The following is a 20,363-nucleotide window of genomic DNA, read 5'->3' on the forward strand; positions in this document are numbered from 1 at the left end:
AAGCCAAAACAACAAAAACACTTTTGCCCTTTCTTCTTGTTCTCCTTTCCTCCCCTGCCTCACTCCTCAAAAGAATAGCTTGCATTTCAGCCTCCATTTTTTTCCCTTTCTCTCTTGACCCAAAGCAATAAGGTCTCCATCCCCACCAGTTTCCTGCACATCCTTAAGAAAAACCTTCCTAATTGCAAATTTAATGGGTCCTTTTCAGGACTCATCTGATTTGCCTTTGCTGAATATCTGACACCATCATCCGCATTTTCAGCAACTCTCTTCCTTCCTTGGTGCTTGGCTGGTTTTCTTGCGCTCTCTCTAGGCAATCCCTCTCATACTCTTTGGTTCTTCCTTTGTCCAACTCTTAACCGTTGGTGTTCTATTATTTCATCTCTTCTATTTCACTCAGAGATGAGATATATTCTATTTTAATTTAATCATCCTCCGTGCTTTACTTTGGGCAGCGTCCCAGGTGCACTCAACTCTCCAGAGCTTAACATTGAAAGTTTCCCAGGACATAAAGTGGGAAAAAAAAAAGTGTCACCGTTTAACCTAGTCCATTGCCTTCTCATTAGGAATTCAGCTTCCTCTGGGATCCCCAACAGGCCTCATTTGTAACGTTTATTTAGTTTCCCAGTATCTCTTCTTTCTCCTAAGAGGTTTAATCAGACACACAACAAAAGCCATTGGTTCCTTTTCTGCTTCCTCAGGGGCTTTTTTGTCTGTGGGTACCTGTGCTGCGCGCTAAGCTGCTTCAGAATTCACTCTCTTGTCTCACCCATCAGGCCAACTAGGAATGACGTCTATCTTATTCTCAGCTGAGTTACAACAGGGCTTTCGACTGTTAACCAAAGTTCCTAGTGTTTACAATTTTCCCTTGGCTCAGTCAGTGCTGGTGGATCTGCAGGATCATTGATTTAAATCCCTGAAAACAGAGATAGTTAAAAACACAGCAATCCCAAGGAGACCATTTTGAACTAGAGACAGAACTATCTTTTAAATTTTCAAAGAATTTGTTTATACAGGGAAATATATGTTTCCTTGAACCACAGAAGGAAGGGAGCACATACTTGCTTGGAATCAACCATTAAGCATGAAAAATGTCTCATGCCTGAGATCTTTAAAATAATTTCCTGTCTATTTGTTGAGCTCAGATATTTTTCTGAATAAAAGCCACTGAGCGTGTATTATCTTTCCCATTTTCAGATTTTAGTGACAAAGGAAGATATCACTCTCCAGTTCATTATGATGGGGCAACAAACAAGAGCCTGAAGTTGAACTTCGGGGGCAACCCAAGCATACTTAGGGAAAGAATCAGATCAAACCCCACTCCTTTTTTTCCAAAGACTTCCTTTTTGATCCTGGCCTACCAGATCTCATATTCCTTAAAAATCACCCCAAATCAACAGTGTCTACAATCCAATTTTGCACTTGATTAACCTATGCAATTTGGAGTCCTAAATTTTCAAGTACGTGCCATCTCTCCATTATTATAATTGCTCCTAATGGTATAGTATACTCCTTTTGTATGCATCAGTGCTAAATAGACTGCAAGCATTTGACTAAAATTCATTGACACTACAACCCATTAGCTTTGGGCTCTAAAAGCTCCTGATTTCACCCAAGCCCCAGCTTACTCATTAATTCATATTTCAAATTTCCAATATTTCTGCTACCTTGAATTACTCTGAGCCTATCATTTATGTCATGAGTAGTAAGGGATCTGGGTAAGTCATTTGAATTTTAGACTGATCAGTTGCTCTTTCACAAAATTCCTGAAGTCTAGTCTCCATACCTTGCTGTCCAAGAGCATGTGCTGTACCTAAAACTCATTAATTGGCCATGAAACTTTTTAAATTAATTGACAAATCTTCATTAGAGGTTCAATGATAATCACAAACAATTCAAAAAATCTCCCAAAGGTTCACTACAATTAATGCTTCTAAATACTCGATTGGTCTCCATAGTACAATACTTTAATCAAATTTTGTTTTTTGGGAAAATGTTTTAGCAAGTTCTAGAGGAATAAAGCACTACATAAGGAAGGTGATCATATATTTTATCATCCAAATGGAGACACCGAATAGTAAAAACACTGAATTAGCAAAAAGGAGCACTATTAATAATTACACAAAGACAACAAGCATAAACCAGGACTGTCCCAAGCAAACCAGTACATAAGTTCCCCCTCTATACAAAGCACCTTATACCAAACTGGATCTTTATCCTTCTTGGGAATATTATGTAAAAGAGTGAGGTTAATCCAAGAAGTAGTCCATGAATATGTGGTCAGAAAAGGTAAGTGAAAGAGCTCTGTGCAAAGGTAAGAGCAAAGATTTAATTCCAGACTAAAATGAAATCCAAACTGTATTGTGAGGTATTAAAACATGGTCCAAAGATTCTTTGACATTCTTCACTGAGAGGTACAGTCTGTGTTCCCCTCCCCTTGAATCTGGTCGCTTCAAATACTTGATAACGTAGGTGAAAGTGACACTGTGCTAGTTCTGGGCACAGGCCTTAAAATACAGGCAGCTTCCACTTGCTGTATCTTGGTGTTGTTAGGGTCATCTACTCCTTACTGATCTTCCTGCCTGCATGATCTATCAGTTACTGACAGACAGAGGGGTGTGGAAGTCTCCATCTACTACAGTGGATTTACCTATTCATCCTTTCAGTTGTATCAGTTTTTGCCCCATGTATTTTGACACTTTATTGTTTGCTACATACACATTAAGAATTGTTGTGTCTTCTTAGGAAACTGACCTTTCTATCATATTGAATGCTCCTCTTTATCCCTGATGGTCTTCTGAATCATCAGAAGTGTCTGCTTAGTCTGAAATTAATATAGCTAACTCCAGTTTTCTTTTAATGAGAGTTAGCATGGTATATTTTTCTCTATCACTTTACTTTTAACCTGAGTCTTTATACTTAAGGTGGGTTTTTGGTAAACAACATATAGTTGGGTCTTGTTTTTTATCCACTTTGACAATATCTGTCTTTTAATTGGTGTATTTAGACCAATTACATTCTAAGTGATTTTCATATAAGTGTATTAATAGCTATCCTGTTTGTAAACTGTTTTCTATTCATTGTATGTCCTTTTCCTTCTTCTTTTTCTGCCCCCTCTGATTTTAATTGAGCATTTTATATGATTCCATTTTATATCTCTTTAGTGAATCATATATGGATCCCTTGTATCCCAGTCCAGCTGTGCAAAATGATACCACATGGAGCAAAAACAAGCTTTTCCTGTCCGGCCCTTTCCCAAGAGTAGGTCCATGAGCAAAATAAATGATAGTTGTCGTTTTAACTCTCTAAGCTTTGGGGTGGTTCATCTTGCAGTAATATGTAAGCAGAACATTCCTAAGACAGTCCTCAAGGCCTTGCCAACTTTTCAAAACTCAGTTCATACCAATCTCCCCTGAACTCCCAGTCACATGGGGCTCTCCAAGTCTGTAGAAAATACTAAGCTCATCTTGGGGGTCTGGCCTGAAACACTCTTATCCCTGCTCTTTACCTGGTTGGTCACATCTCCTCCTTCAGATCTAAGTGTAAATGTCCGCTCATCAGCTAGGCTTCCACTGTCCATCCATCTAAGGTATACTCATTGCCCACCTCTCTCCCTCGCATAAACATATATAACCCACCGCTCTCTATCTTAATTATTTCTCATAGCTCTCTTTTCCTCTTTGCAATTTAAAATTACAGATGTATCTGCTGACTCGAGTAATCTTTGCCTTCCCCACTAGATGACAGGTTCCATGGAAAGAGAAACTCAGTTTTGCCCACCATTACATACCCATTGCCTGGCCCAGTACACCGAACACAGTATGGGCTCAGTAAATGTCTCCAACGGAAAGAGCTCTTTTAAATGGGCAATGCCTCTATGCATTCCTTGTTTAGACCAGGGCTTCTCAACTTTGGCACTATTGACACTTTGGACCAAACAAGTCTTTGTTGCGGGAGACTGTCCTGTTCCTTTGTACGATGTTTCACAACATCCCTGGCCTCTAGATGCCAGTAACACCACTACCGCTCCCTGAGTTATGAAACCAAAAATGTCTCCAGATATCAGCAAATGTATCCTGGTTTAAAATAAAAGGATGACAATAACAATGAAGCAACTCAGGAATGTGGGTTTGCTTTAGACTGAAACCAATCTTATCATCATGTCCTTCCTCTAGTCCTCCTCAAAAACCACTTAAGCTGCACTATGGGAGAGAGATTCTAGGAGCCCTAACATTATGATAATTGGAAATTTCTACACTAACTCTTTCAAAAAATTCCTCCACTATCCAAGGAATGCCTCCATTTTCACCAGCTGCACTACAGCTCTGAAGACAGGAAATATCACTGATTGTTTGGAGGGTCTCCCAATCAAATGATCAAAGACCCTGATAATAAAAATGGCTAACAGAGGCCAACATTAAAACACTGTCTAATAGAAAAGTTATCCTTGTACAGTTTGGTCTAATAATTGAAATCATGCTTCTTGCTTAAACAATATACTCATTGTCACTTTTGTCAAAAAGATTAGGTATTGTTTGTTTATCTGCTGCAAGCTAAATGGAACCAGCTGTACCCATGAACCAGCTCCTAATGCCTTACATTCTTCCTGAAAAGGAAGTCAGGGCTGAATCTGCAATTTGAATAGGCTTTAAGGTTTTTGAAAATAAAATTAGCAGATGTTGGTGGGTGGGCTATTATCCTCCTTGGAGTAGGTAAGGATAAGAACTCTACTTTCATCTGTACACAAGGAGCACCAGATCTGAAAATCACATGACACAAAGTCCATTCATTTCATTAGGTTTTTTTTTAAATCCAGTTTCTCTTGTACACTGTAATGCCGTATTTTGTGCATTAAATTACAAAGCTAACACTGATTGTATTATCGTAGTATGATGCCATTTTCATATCCTGTGACTAATAGTATGGTTACAGGCTTGATCTTTGAAGTGAGCTGTGATAATAAGCCTATGGACCCAAAGTCTAAAAGAAATCAGAGCAGACCTAATGAGAAACAGAGAGTGCAGCAGAGCCCGTAAAATGTAATCAGATTTGCCTCTCTTTTGTACAGAGTTCTGGTTTGTGGGTAGATAACCTCGCAGGATGCTGGAAGTCAGCATGACAGCCCAGGTGTCAACACTTAAGATTGAAACTTCAGTGAACCAGGAGTGCAGTGTTTTCCATCTGGGGATTTCTGACTTTCAGAATTCTTCAAACTCCTCCTGATAGTGTTTCAGTGGAACTGACCTTCAGGGCCAGCAGTAAGAGCCACCTCTTTAATCTCACATATTCTGAAAAGGTGGTTGACTGCTGCTGCCTTTCTTCTTGCTGCTGCTTGTTTCAATTAACAGTATGTCTTCCTCCTATTTCTCCTGCGGCTTTGAAGAGCTCTTTGAAATGTATTTAGTGTATTTCAGTCTTGGTTTGGCCTAGTCTCTCAATTTATGAGGTCGTTGAATTCAAGTTCAATGATTCAGCACAAATTGGCAGAATGAAATGCTAACAGAAGACTAGCATTTTCAATCACATAAATCTCGTGTTACATAAAGTGACCAAATTCCTCCATTGTTCTTACGGACCTCTGAGATAACAATTTACAGCTGGCACAGACCAGCGTGGGCCAGCTCCTCTGTTTAGCGGGCTCCCGCAGGAGTAAGGCTTTGGCATCTGCACCTCAACAGAAACTGAAGATAAGCAGAAAAAAAAGACCAGAAATCAGGGTCATCTGGGGGAGGACTTAGTCTGAGTAAGTCCAATACTCTAATTCCAGACATGGAACAAAGAGCAAACGTTTTCTTTCCATAAATGACACTAGAAGCATGAGAAGGTCAAAAGCAAGCAGCTACAGCCTCGCACTCCTTTAAAGGAGGAAGGAAAAGACAGTTGTCTGTCCCGGGCAAGAGTAAAGGTTTATAGCTTCTCACCACTCGGGGCGGGGTGTGGACCCCGGGAGGACTGGGGGTTCAGGCATGGGGTCGGGGGGAACTCGTCTGCACTCCACCCGCAGATCCCAGTGCGCTGAGGAACACACGGGTCCCACCGTACTCCAAGTCTGGGAGTTGTGGTAGCTGGTGCCCATAGCTCTTACCTACAACAGCCAGGCATTCGTGGGTGCTCACACATCAACAACCCACCAACCCGTCCAAATTACATTGTCTAATGCCAATCCCACTTTAACACTCAAACATAACACTTTCGCTTTTATCAAAATGTGCACAATAATTCAAATAAATAATTAATTTTACTTTAAGGCCCTCAGGCTTTAAACAGATTTTGTGAAGAGTCTGGTGAAAATTTCATTCTATGTGGTTAGAGGACCAAGTCCCAAAAGGGAACTCTCCCAAGGAGTCCTACAAATATACACAGTGATGAGGGAGGCTTGATTTAAAAGCACATGAGGCTGTGAATTCAATCAGTCACCACTGGAGAGCACACATTTAAAATACTTTAGTCAACCTCATCCTCTCTTCCTTCCTTTTGAAACCCCACAGCATTTTACCTGGGCCTTTCTTACTGCATTCTATCTTATATAGAATACACTACGTTCTAACTTATACAGAGTTCTTTACGTATATGGACCATCTCCCGTCAAGACTGTTAAGTTTCCTGAGGGCAGAATCTGTATCTAAATTCCCTCTTTTTCACCTACAGCATAGAAGGGGCATAAAAACAACATAACAAACACTCATCATTAATTAAATAAGCTAAAAAACTGTTAACAAGTCTCTTAATGTATTGATACAAATGTCCTTGGGAAACAGATGATTTCAAGGGGCTGAACTAAAGGCATTTTTAAATGCCACATGTTTTAAAATGTAGCATATTATACACTGCATGATTTTTTTAAAATCCTATATTAAGTGCTACAGGGATTTAGAAGAGAGAACATGACCAGGAAATCAAACCAGGATAAAGATTAGTAGCAAGAGTGATGATAAACTGCCTCCCTTCCCCAGACAGAAACACACACATGCACAAAGAAAGTATTAAGAAGCTGGAGAACACTGGTTTCAAAACAAAACAAAACAAATCTCTACTCAAGTATAAAACTGTGGGAAGTTCAAAGCTTTTTTTTTTTAATAGGAAAACTTATTTGTGAGTGTTATATGTTGATATGGTTGCAGTTAACCAGCCACATTCTTTAGAGGCAAGCTCATTACCAAGGGGCCTACACAGTACAGGAATCTCAGTCAACTTCTCCCCAACCTATGTATCCCTACAGGAATAAGAAACTCAAGAGAATTCAAGAGTAATAAAAAGTCTTTGTACTTCTTCTCAGGTTTCTAAACAATGGCTGACAGCAACTGTATCAAAGTCAACAATTACACAAATCTTTTGATGGGGGGGATATCCTTTGCTCATATATTTGAACCATGAAATAAAAGATGACTTACATATATCATAAATGGAGATGAAGAAGAATATTATCATGAACACAATGCCAAATTAGTGAGGTTTGAAATTAATGAGTGTTATAGATTGAACTGTATCCTCCAAAAAAGATATGTTGAAGTTCTAACCCCTAAAACCTCAGAATGTGACCTTATTTGGAAATAGGGTCTTTACAGAAGTAATCAAGCTAAAATGAGGTCATTACAGTGGGCCCGAATCCAAAATGACTAGTGGTCTTATAAAAAGGGGAAATTTGGATGTGGAGACAAACACATCGAGAGAGAGAACACCATGTGACCATGAAGGCAGACATCAGGGTGATGCATCTATGAGCCAGGAATGCCAAAGATTGTCAGCACACCACAGAAGCTAGGAGAGAGGCATGGAACAGATTCTCCCTTACAGGACCGACCCTCAGAAAGAAACGAACTCTGCCAATACCTTGATCTTAGATCTAGCCTCCAGAACTAAGAGATGATAAATTTCTGTTGTTTTAGCCACCACTGGTATTTGTTTTAGCAGTCCTGGCAAACGAATATAATGAGGTTTATGGCAAAATCCAAACTTGACACCTGTAATTCAATACACATATACATAAAATGCTCACCAACTGAGTATCAGAGGTATCTCTACAAATGCCACGCAGCTTTGTTGCAAGATAACGATAGCTGCTCTTGGGGTAGATGCTAAAGATAACGTTTAAAGATGGAGGCAGGGATGCAGACAGCTATGGGAAAGTGGTTAGGAGTACTGGAACAGGGATCCTAATATTCAGTTGACTCTTTAAATTACGTAGTGCTTCAGGAGACACACCAAACTCAGCTCTCTTAATGTTGCTAGATGGCACGTAACTGTTGTTCTTTGGCCTGACCTTGCCACCATAAAGCAAATAAGCACAAGCAGCCTGTCATCTCCTAAAGCAGGTGAGTGGTCAATGGCTTTCATCTCCAGCTGGAGGAAATTAAATAGTACATGTGACCAGCAAGCTTTAAACTGCTTGAGAAATGCTGACAAGATACATTGAGACCTTCTGGAGTGAAAAGTATTAACTGTCCAGAACTATCCTTCTCAAAGATTACAGGTACTTAAAAGGCAGTCTTTCTTTTATTTGGGCATAATAAATGGAGAATGTTTCAACTATCTTTCAAGATTTTGTCATAAATCTTAAAGTTAAACATTTAAAAGAGTTATTATATTGCATTTGGAAATTAGCTAAGCATATCTTTGGTGAGAAGGCACTTCCTTGGTGAAACAGTATGTTTGCTTCTGTTTGATCCACGATTAAAACAAATCAGAGCATCTGGGAGAACCATCTGGAATATTCAACAAGGATCAAGTCTTTCCAAGAAGGCCTTATCCTGTGGAAGCAGTATGTAAAATGGTTAGGAAAAGATGACCTCAAACCAGAGAGACATGAGCCAAGACAAGTTCTGTCACTAATAACCTGTACTGACTTGGACAAGTGACTAAATTTCTCTAAGCACCAAGATGTCTGGCCCAGCAGAGATGATAATAATATAAAAATGGCACCTTTCTTATAGAGTGTTGTGAAGAATAAATGAGACAATGAATATACCATATTTTATACAAAATAATTGCTTAATCCAGTGTAGTTATCTTCACCTTATTAACATGAAAGGTGCAAGTAATTTTTACACAGTAGAGTACTATTTTTCCTTAGGAAAAAATACAAAAACTTGGGACACAACCACTATTGAAATTAACTCAACCATTTATGCCATTACCTTGACATTCCATAATGCTTAAGAGACACAGTGAAGTCATTAACAGCCCTCTAGATTTTTTTTTTCCTTCCCCATCATATTTTTTTTCTATTCAAATTTTTTAAAGGCTTTTTTTTTGGGCAAATGTCTAAGAGTCAAAATTAATACTCAATTTTGATCTACAGCATTTCTGAATTTCCTTACTTACATATCTTCCTTTATCAGGAATATTGCTTCATCTTCTTAACTTGAAAACTATGAACAAAGGTATAAGACTACATTCCAGAAAAGCCAAAGAGTACCTAAATAAGCACATAGTCAAAATTTCCTATTATGTGTTTAGAATGATCCTTCAGAGAATTGTCTTCTCTATCTCTTTAATTACTTAGCTTAGTTAGTAATTCAATTACTGCTGAGTAATTAGTTAGAATTTCCTATCTTATATAATGAAATAAAAGGGAGACAAAAACAAGGATAGTTTAGAAAAAATTTTTTCAACACTATTTGGTATTGTTATTAAGGTAAAATGAGGCTTTTGTCTCCTGTAGTTATTTCAGGAAGAGTATTAAAAGTTTCTACAAGCTACATGCCACCAACTCTGTGCTCTTAATCAATATGGGAGAGGGAGGAGGCCTATCAGAAACATATAGGGGCAAGCTTTTTAAGAATCCAAATCTGTGCCCTGACCCTGAGAGAGAATGTGGAGGAAGAGGACAAAGGGGGGCAAGAGTTGTTTCTCTGTGTGGAAATATATGCAGCATGATGCCAAAGGAGACAGGAAGAAAGAAAGAGTTTGCAGTTTGTTTAATTAAGTGACTTCTGAAAGATGGAGTAAAAGCTCAAGTTAAAAAGATGTCAGGAATAATCAATACATTTGGCTTTGTCAAATCAGTACTCTTATTCTTAAGCAAATGCTAAACCTCCATGAGAAATTAATCACATCATTCACCTGGAAATGAATTCTCATTTGAGGGTTCCAATGAGAGAAACAGAAAACAAAGTTGGAAGAGGGGAAGGACAGAAAAGATAAACTGGACAGGTCTGCAAAACTGTTTGCTAACAGAGAAAACCAATTCTATTGGCTTTTACAATTGTTGAAACAATGACAACAACAATAACAACAAAAAACCTGAGGGAGGAAAATCTATTGTGTATTAAATAAAAATTATTTAAACATACTGTTACTTAATACTAAGAGAACAGGTATATTTTTACATGTGAAATATTCAAAAATTAATGAACTTACTTGCTTTTCCCTTTGTATACTGTAGCATAAGATCCTTCTCCTAGTTTTTCCAGTTTTTCATATGAGTCAGCTTTTCCAAATTTGGGACTTGTTGGCTAAAAATGAAGCAGAGGGTAAACAAAACAGATTGTATCAAACTAATTAACAATGAATAACCCAATTTTGCTGAAAATGTAGATTCTGTCAGTTTTTAAATAACTTTTTTCTGATACAAGAATGTTTATTTTTAAAAACAACATAATAAATATTCAGGGTACAAAACTCAGAAAATGCAAATGAACACAGTGTAGAAGTTTAAATTTACTCATAATCTAATCACCAGCAGGGAGCCACCATTAACATTTTGATAGCTCTTCTTCTAGTGCTACCTGTATACTGATGATTGTTTTTTAACATAAATGGGACTACATTACAGATAGTGTTTTGTAACCTGCTTTTTCTTAACTCAATATATTATGAATATTTTCCATGTTATTGTACAGTCTAATTTAGGGGCTGGAAACCAGCCCACTACCTATTTTCATATATCCCATAAACTTAGAAAGGTTTTTATATTTTTTTCATGGGGGGATATCTAAAAAAGAATAAAATATCATAGCATGTGAAAATTATATGAAAATCAAATTTTAGTGTCCTGAATTTTATTGGAACATAGTCACACTCATTCATTTACATATTGTCTTATGACTTTCAAGCTACAACAAAATTATACTTGCAACAGAGATCATATAGCCAACAAAGCTGAAAATACTTACCTGACCCCTGTCGTAAATCATGACTGTATAAAATTCAGTCATACAAAGTTACTCTTCTGTTACCTTTTAGCAATAATGCAAACACATAATCAAAATACTCAGATAATACTAATTAATACAAAAGAAACTCTCTTATGTCTACATACACCAATCCTTAAGGTTTAGCTGCAACAAAATCACTCTTCCTTAAGAAACTGTACATTCTATCATGACCACAGAAGTGCTAAGAGTGAGTGGTCTCATCACTCTTGCTGTGCTCAACTCCCACCCCAACGTTCACCAGAGAGCAAGAAAAAGGGAGTGTTGTCCTCCATGAGGACAAATTGCCTATTATTTTAATGCCACTATAAAAAGATAATATCAAAACATATTAAAAATGATAATTATATAAGGAATTAATAACATTTTTAAAGGATTATGTAATCACAGTTATAACTACATTTATAAAAAGTTACTATTCCTTGTGGTACTCCGTAAGAAACCAATTTTAGAAACTTAAGAACTTCTTGCAGAAAGTTTATAGTACACTATGCTTGACCCTGAGCTCTTATATCACTTATGAAAAAACACAACATACTCACAATGAATCTGACTCGCATGGTTTATAAGGATTCTATTTGGCAAATTGAGCGATGCTGCTTACCTCCTCCCCCCCCCCAAATGCCACATAATGAATGAAAAGATATTTTTCAAAAATAATAAATTAGAAATAGGAAAGTGAAACAAAAAAGTGTCAATATCTAACCAGATATTTAGAGGAATTCTAAAATATAAAAAGTAATCAGAATGAAAACTTCAGAGAAAAGAATGGGGGAATTTAAAGCCCTAACATGTAGGGGAAGACTAGTACAGATAAAAGAAGCAGGAGTCTCTAGGTAAATATGAGACTTATCAACACAGGAGAACACATGATGTCCTCCCAAGCAAACTGCAGGAACATGTGGAGAGGAGACAGCAGAGAATGTGGGTATTCAGGCTAGAAGGGCAGAGCAAGGACTGAAGTAGCCAATACCCAGAGAAAGGATGACATCTCCCATCCCCAAACTACAATCCCTGCCTCTCTCACACAATCACTAGAGACAATTTACAGAAAACAGAATAAGCTGACAGCAATTCTAAAATACAAAAATGAGTACACAACCGAAAATCACAAATAATTTCAGGAACACCAACAGCTTGAAAGAAAAGTATAAAATTCAATGGGCAAAGAGATAAACCCTCGCACCTATGGTCACCTAATCTATGACAAAAGAGGCAAAAATATATAATGGAGAAAAGACAGCCTCTTCAATGAGCGGTTCTGGGAAAACTGGACAGCTACATGTAAAAGAATGAAATTAGAACACTCGCTAACACCATACACAAAAATAAACTCAAAATTGATTAAAGACCTAAATGTAAGACCAGACACTACAAAACTCTTAGAGGAAAATGTAGGCAGAACACTTTTTGACATAAACCACAGCAACAACTTTTTTGACCAACCTCCTAGAGTAATGAAAATTAAAACAAAAATAAACAAATGGGACCTAATGAAACTTAAAAGCTTTTGCACAGCAAAGGAAACCATAAACAAGATGAAAAGAAAACCCTCAGAATGGGAGGAAATATTTGCAAACGAAGCAACTGAAAAGGATTAATCTCCAAAATATACAAGCAGCTCATACAGTTCAATATCAAAAAAACAAACAACCCAATCAAAAAATGGGCAGAAGATCTAAATAGACTTTTCTCCAAAGAAGACATACAGATGGCCAACAAAGATATGAAAAGATGCTCAACATCACTAATTATTAGAGAAATACAAATCAAAACTACAATGAGGTATCACCTCACACCTGTCAGAATGGCCATCATCAAAAAATCTACAAACAATAAATGCTGGAGAGGGCATGGAGAAAAGGGAACCCTCATACACGTTGCTGGGAATGTAAATTGATACAGCCACTGGGGAAAACAGTATGGAGGTTCCTTAAAAAACTAAAAATAGAACCACCATATGACCCAGTAATCCCACTACTGGGCATTTACCCAGAGAAAACCATAATTCAAAAAAACACATGCACCCCAATGTTCATTGCAGCACCATTTACGATAGCCAGGACATGGAAGCAACCTAAATGTCCATCAACAGAGGAATGGATAAAGAAGATGTGCTACATATATACAATGGAATATTACTCAGCTATAAAAAGGAATGAAATTGGGGGACCTTCAAGATGGTGGAGGACTAAGACATGGAGATCACCTTCCTCCCCACAAACACATCAGAAATACATCTACATGTGGAACAACTCCTAAAGAACACCTAGTGAACGCTGGTAGAAGACCTCAGACTTGCCAAATTGCAAGAAACTCCCCACGTGCCTGGGTAGGGCAAAGAAAAAAAGAAAAAACAGAGACAAAAGAATAGGGATGGGACCTGCACCTCTGGGAGGGAGCTGCGAAGGAGAAAAAGTTTCCACACACTAGGAAGCCCCTTCACTGGTGGAGACAGGGGGTGGGGGGGGGGGGAAGCTTCAGCGCCACAGAGGAGAGCACAGCAACAGGGGTGCAGAAGGCATAGCAGAGAGATTCCTGCACAGAGGATCGGTGCCGACCAGCACTCACCAGCCTGAGAGGCTTGTCTGCTCACCCGCTGGGACGGGTGGGGGCTGGGAGCTGAGGCTCAGGCTTCGGAGGTCAGACACCAGGGAGACGACTGGGGTTATCTGCGTGAACTCAGCCTGAAGGGGGCTAGTGTGCCACAGCTAGCTGGGAGGAAGTCCGGGAAAAAGTCTGGAACTGCCTAAGAGGCAAGAGACCATTGTTTTGGGGTGCACGAGGAGAGGGGACTCAGAGCACCGCCTAAACGAGTTCCAGAGATGGGTGCAAGCCGAAGCTAACAGTACAGACACCAGAAACGGGTATGAAACGCTAAGGCTCCTGCTGCAGCCACCAAGAAGCCTGTGTGCAAGCACAGGTCACTATCCACACCTCCCCTCCCGGAAGCCTGTGCAGCCCGCCACTGCCAGGGTCCCGTGATCCAGGGACAACTTCCCCAGGAGAACACATGGCGTGCCTCAGGCTGTTCCAACGCCACGCTGGCCTCTGCCGCCGCAGGCTCGCCCCACATCCGTACCCCTCCCTCCCCCCAGCCTCAGTGAGCCAGAGCCCCCTAATCAGCTGCTACTTTAACCCCGTCCTGTCTGGGCAGGAACAGAAGTCCTCAGACGACCTATATGCAGAGGCGGGGCCAAATCCAAAGCTGAACCCCAGGAGCTGTGCGAACAAAGAAGAGAAAGAGAAATCTCTCCCAGCAGCCTCAGGAGCAGCAGATTAAATCTCCACAATCAACTTGATGTACCCTGCATCTGTGGAATACCTGAATAGACAACGAATCATCCCAAAATTGAGGCGGTGGACTTTGGGAGCAAGTGTAGACTTGGGGTTTGCTTTCTGCATCTAATTTGTTTATGGTTTAATGTTTATCTTAGTTTAAATTTACAGCTTATTATCATTGGTAGATTTGTTTATTGATTGGGTTCCTCTCTTCGTTTTTTTTCTTTTCTTTTTAATATATATATATATTTTTTCCTTTTTCTCTTTTTGTGAGTGTGTATGTGTATGCTTCTTTGTGTGATTTTCTCTGTATAGCTTTTTTTTTTTTTAAACATCTTTATTGGAGTATAACTGCTTTACAATGGTGTGTTAGTTTCTCCTTTATAACAAAGTAAATCAGTTATATATATACATATGTCCCCATATCTCTTCCCTCTTGCATCTCCCTCCCTCCCTCCCTCCCTATCCCACCCCTCTAGGTGGTCACAAAGCACCAAGCTGATCTCCCTGTGCTATGCGGCTGCTTCCCACTAGCTATCTATTTTATATTTGGTAGTGTATATATGTCCATGCCACTCTCTCACTTTGTCCCAGCTTACACTTCCCCCTCCCTGTATCCTCAAGTCCATTCTCTAGTAGATCTGCATCTTTATTCCCATCTTGCCCCTAGGTACTTCATGACCATTTTTTTTTAGATTCCACATATATGTGTTAGCATACGGTATTTGTTTTTCTCTTTCTGACTTACTTCACTCTGAAGGACAGTCTCTAGGTCCATCCACTTCACTACAAATAACTCAGTTTCGTTCCTTTTTATGGCTGAGTAATATTCCATTGTATATATGTGCCACATCTTCTTTATCCATTCATCTGTTGATGGACACTTCAGTTGCTTCCATGTCCTGGCTATTCTAAATAGAGCTGCAATGAACATTTTGGTACATGATTCTTTTTGAATTATGGTTTTCTGAGGGTATATGCCCAGTAGTGGGATTGCTGGGTCGTATGGTAGTTTTGTTTTTAGATTTTAAGGGAAGTCCATACTGTACTCCATAGTGGCTGTATCAATTTACATTCCCACCAACAGTGCAAGAGGGTTCCCTTTTCTCCACACCCTTTCCAGCATTTACTGTTTGTAGATATTTTTTATGATGGCCATTCTGACCAGTGGGAGATGATACCTCATTGTAGTTTTGATTTGCATTTCTCTAATGATTAATGATGTTGAGCATTCTTTCATGTGTCTGTTGGCAATCTGTATATCTTTCTTGGAGAAATGTCTATTTAGGTCTTCTGCCCATTTTTGGATTGAGTTGGTTGTTTTTTTAATGTTGAGCTGCATGAGCTGCTTGTAAATTTTGGAGATTAATCCTTTGTCAGTTGCTTCATTTGCAAATATTATCTCCCATTCTGAAGGTTGTCTTTGGGTCTTGTTTATGGTTTCCTTTGCTGTGCAAAAGCTTTTAAGTTTCATTAGGTCCCATTTGTTTATTTTTATTTTTATTTCCATTTCTCTAGGAGGTGGGTCAAAAAGGATCTTGTTGTGATTTATGTCAGAGAGTGTTCTGCCTATGTTTTCCTCTAAGAGTTTCATGGTGTCTGGCCTTACATTTAGGTCTTTAATCCATTTTGAGTTTATTTTTGTGTATGGTGTTAGGGAGTGTTCTAATTTCATTCTTTTACATGTAGCTGTCCAGTTTTCCCAGCACCACTTATTGAAGAGGCTGTCTTTTCTCCACTGTATATTCTTGCCTCCTTTATCAAAGATAAGGGGACCATATCTGCGTGGGTTTATCTCTGGGCTTTCTATCCTGTTCCATTTATCTATATTTCTGTTTCTGCGCCAGTACCACACTGTCTTGATTACCGTAGCTTTGTAGTATAGTCTGAAGTCTGGGAGCCTGATTCCTTCAGCTCCGTTTTTCTTTCTCAAGATTGCTTTGGCTATTCGGGGTCTTTTGTGTTTCCATACAAATTGTGAAATTTTTTGTTCTAGTTCTGTGAAAAATGCCATTGGTAGTTTGATAGGGATTGCACTGAATCTGTAGATTGCTTTGGGTAGTAGAGTCATTTTCACAATGTTGATTCATCCAATCCAAGAATGTGGTATATCTCTCCATCTATTTGTATAATCTTTAATTTCCTTCATCTGTGTCATAATTTTCTGCATAGAGGTCTTTTGTCTCCTTAGGTAAGTTTATTCCTAGATATTTTATTCCTTTTGTTGCAGTGGTAAATGGGAGTGCTTTCTTAATTTCACTTTCAGATTTTTCATCATTAGTGTATAAGAATGCAACAGATTTCTGTGCATTAATTTTGACTCCTTCTACTTTACCAAATTCATTGATTAGCTCTAGTAGTTTTCTGGTAGCATCTTTAGGATTCTCTATGTATAGTTTCATGTCATCTGCAAACACTCTGTATAGCTTTGCTTTTACCATTTGTCCTAGGGTTCTGTCTGTCCTTCTTTTTTTTTTTTTAGAATAATATTTAGTGCTTGTTATCCTTGGTGGATTTGTTTTCTGGTTTTTTTGCTCTCTTCTTTGTTTCTTTTCCTTTTATTACTTTTTTACTTTTGTATTTTTCATAATATTTTTATTTTTTATTTTCATAATTTTATTTTATTTTATTTTACTTATTTCCTTTTCTTTCATTCTTTCTTTTTTATTCTCCCTTTTCTTCTGAGCCATGTGGCTGACGGTGTCTAGGTGCTCCGGCCGGGTGTCAGGCCTGAGCTTCTGAGGTGGGAGAGCTGAATTCAGGACATTGGTCCACCAGAGACCTCCCGGCCCCACATAATATCAAAAGGTGAAAGCTCTCCCAGAGATCTCCATCTCAACACTAAGACCCAGATCCACTCAACGACCAACAAGCTACTGTGCTGGACACCCTATGACAAACAACTAGCAAGACAGGAAACAACCCCACCCATTAGCAGAGAGGATGCCTAAAATCATAATAAGGTCACAGACACCCTGAAACACACCACCAGACATGGTCCTGCCCACCAGAAAGATAAGATCCAGCCTCATCCACCAGAACACAGGCACCAGACTCCTCCACCAGGAAGCCTACACAATCCACCAAACCAAACTTATCCAGAGGGCAGATACCAAAAACAACGGGAAATACGAACCTGCAGCCTGCGAAAAGGAGACGACAAACACAGTAAGTGAAGCAAAATAAGAAGACAGAGATATACACAGCAGATGAAAAAGCAAGGTAAAAAACAACCAGACCAAAGAAATGAAGAGGAAATGGGCAGTCTACCTGAAAAATAATTCAGAGTAATGACAGTAAAGATCCAAAATCTTGGAAATAGAATGGAGAAAATACAAGAAACGTTTAACAAGGACCTAGAAGAACTAACGAGAAAACAAACAATGATGAAAAACACAATAAAAGAAATTAAAAATTCTCTAGAAGGAATCAATAGCAGAATAACTGAGTCAGAAGAACAGATAAGTGACCTGGAAGATAAAATAGTGGAAATAACTACTGCAGAGCAGAATAAAGAAAAAAGAATGAAAAGAATTGAGGACAGTCTCAGAGACCTCTGGGACAATATTAAATGCCCCAACATTCGAATTATAGGGGTCCCAGAAGAAGAAGAGAAAAAGAAAGGGACTGAGAAAATATTTGAAGAGATTATAGTTGAAAACTTCCCTAATATGGGAAAGGAAATAGTTAATCAAGTCCAGGAAGCACAGAGAGTCCCATACAGGATAAATCCAAGGAGAAACACACCAAGACACATATTAATCAAACTATCAAAAATTAAATATAAAGAAAAAATATTAAAACCAGCAAGGGAAAAACGACAAATAACATACAAGGGAATCCCCATAAGGTTAACAGCTGATCTTTCAGCAGAAACTCTGCAAGCCAGAAGGGAGTGGCAGCACATATTTAAAGTGATGAAAGGGAAAAACCTACAACCAAGATTACTCTACCCAGCAAGGATCTCATTCAGATTCGACAGAGAAATTAAAAACTTTACAGACAAGCAAAAGATAAGACAATTCAGCACCACCAAACCAGCTTTACAACAAATGCTAAAGGAACTTCTCTAGGCAGGAATCACAAGAGAAGGAAAAGCCCTACAATAACAAACCCAAAACAATTAAGGAAATGGTAATAGGAATATACACATTGATAACTACCTTAAATGTAAATGGATTAAATGCTCCAACCAAAAGACATAGACGGGCTGAATGGATACAAAAACAAGACCCATATATATGCTGTCTACAAGAGACCCACTTCAGACCTAGGGACACATACAGACTGAAAGTGAGGGGATGGAAAAAGATATTCCATGCAAATGCAAATCAAAAGAAAGCTGGAGTAGCAATTCTCATATCAGACAAAATAGACATTAAAATAAAGACTATTACAAGAGACAAAGAAGAACACCATATAACAATCAAGGGATCAATCCAGGAGGAAGATATAACAATTGTAAATATTTATTCACTGAACAGAGGAGCACCTCAATACATAAGGCAAATGCTAACAGCCACAAAAGGGGAAATCGACAGTAACACAATCATAGTAGGGGACTTCAACACCCCACTTTCACCAATGGACAGATCATCCAAAATGAAAATAAATAAGAAAACACAAGCTTTAAATGATACATTAAACAAGATGGACTTAATTGAAATTTATAGGACATTCCATCCAAAAACAACAGAATGCAGTTTCTTCTTAAGTGCTCATGTAACATTCTCTGGGATAGATCATATCTTGGGTCACAAATCAAGCCTTGGTAAATTAAGAAAATTGAAATCATATCAGGTATCTTTTCCGACCACAACGCTATGAGACTAGACATCAAATACAGGGAAAAAAAACTAAGAAATACAAACACATGGAGGCTAAACAGTACACTTCTAAATAACCAAGAGATCACTGAAGAAATCAAAGAGGAAATCCAAAAATGCCTAAAACAAATGACAAAGAAAACACAACGACTCAAAATCTATGGGATGCAGCAAAAGCAGTTCTACCAGGGAAGTTTATAGCAATACAATCCTACCTCAAGAAACAAGAAACATCTCAAATAAACAACCTAACCTTACACCTAAAGCAATTAGAGAAAGAAGAACAAAAAATCCCCAAAATTAGCAGAACGAAAGAAATCATAAAGATCAGATCAGAAATAAATGAAAAATAAATGAAGAAAACAATAGCAAAGATCAATAAAACTAAAAGCTGGTTCTTTGAGAAGATAAACAAAATTGATAAACCATTAGCCAGACTCATCAACAAAAAAAGGGAGAAGACTCAAATCAATAGAATTAGAAATGAAAAAGGAGAAGTAACAACTGACAGTGCAGAAATATAAAGGATCGTGAGAGATTAATACAAGCAACCATATCCAATAAACCATATCCAATAAAATGGAAAACCTGGAAGAAATGGACAAATTCTTAGAAAATCCTTCCAAAACTGAACCAGAAAAAGATAGAAAATATAAACAGACCAATCACAAGCACTGAAATGGAAACTGTGATTAAAAATCTTCAAACAAACAAAAGCCCAGGACCAGATGGCTTCACAGGCAAATTCTATTAATCACTTAGAGAAGAGCTAACACCTATCCTTCTCAAACTCTTCCAAAATATAGCAGTGGGAGGAACACTCCCACATTCATTCTACGAGGCCACCATCACCCTGATACCAAAACCAGACAAAGATGTCACAAAAAAAGAAACTACAGGCCAATATCACTGATGAACATAGATGCAAAAATTCTCAACAAAATCCTAGCAAACAGAATTCAACAGCACATTAAAAGGATCATACACCATGATCAAGTGGGATTTATCTGAGGAATGCAAGGATTCTTCAATATACGCAAATCAATCAATGTGATATACCATATTAACAAATTGAAGGAGAAAAACCATAGGATCATCTCAA

At 38.3% G+C, this 20,363-nt stretch overlaps 1 protein-coding gene across 4 annotated transcripts in view; it reads right to left on the reverse strand.

Moving 5' to 3' along the window:
- The window catches only part of CDK14 (cyclin dependent kinase 14), a 595,554-nt gene that overhangs the window by 391,496 nt on the left and 183,695 nt on the right, over positions 1-20,363 (reverse strand). For all 4 annotated transcript variants that reach the window (XM_061198583.1, XM_061198580.1, XM_061198584.1 and 1 more), the window contains one exon: positions 10,360-10,454. In XM_061198583.1, the coding sequence (XP_061054566.1) occupies positions 10,360-10,454 (95 nt within the window). The remainder of the gene's footprint in view (positions 1-10,359; positions 10,455-20,363) is intronic.

The sequence above is a fragment of the Eubalaena glacialis genome, chromosome 8 (genome assembly GCF_028564815.1).
Source record: "Eubalaena glacialis isolate mEubGla1 chromosome 8, mEubGla1.1.hap2.+ XY, whole genome shotgun sequence".
Taxonomy (NCBI): Eukaryota; Metazoa; Chordata; class Mammalia; order Artiodactyla; family Balaenidae; genus Eubalaena; species Eubalaena glacialis.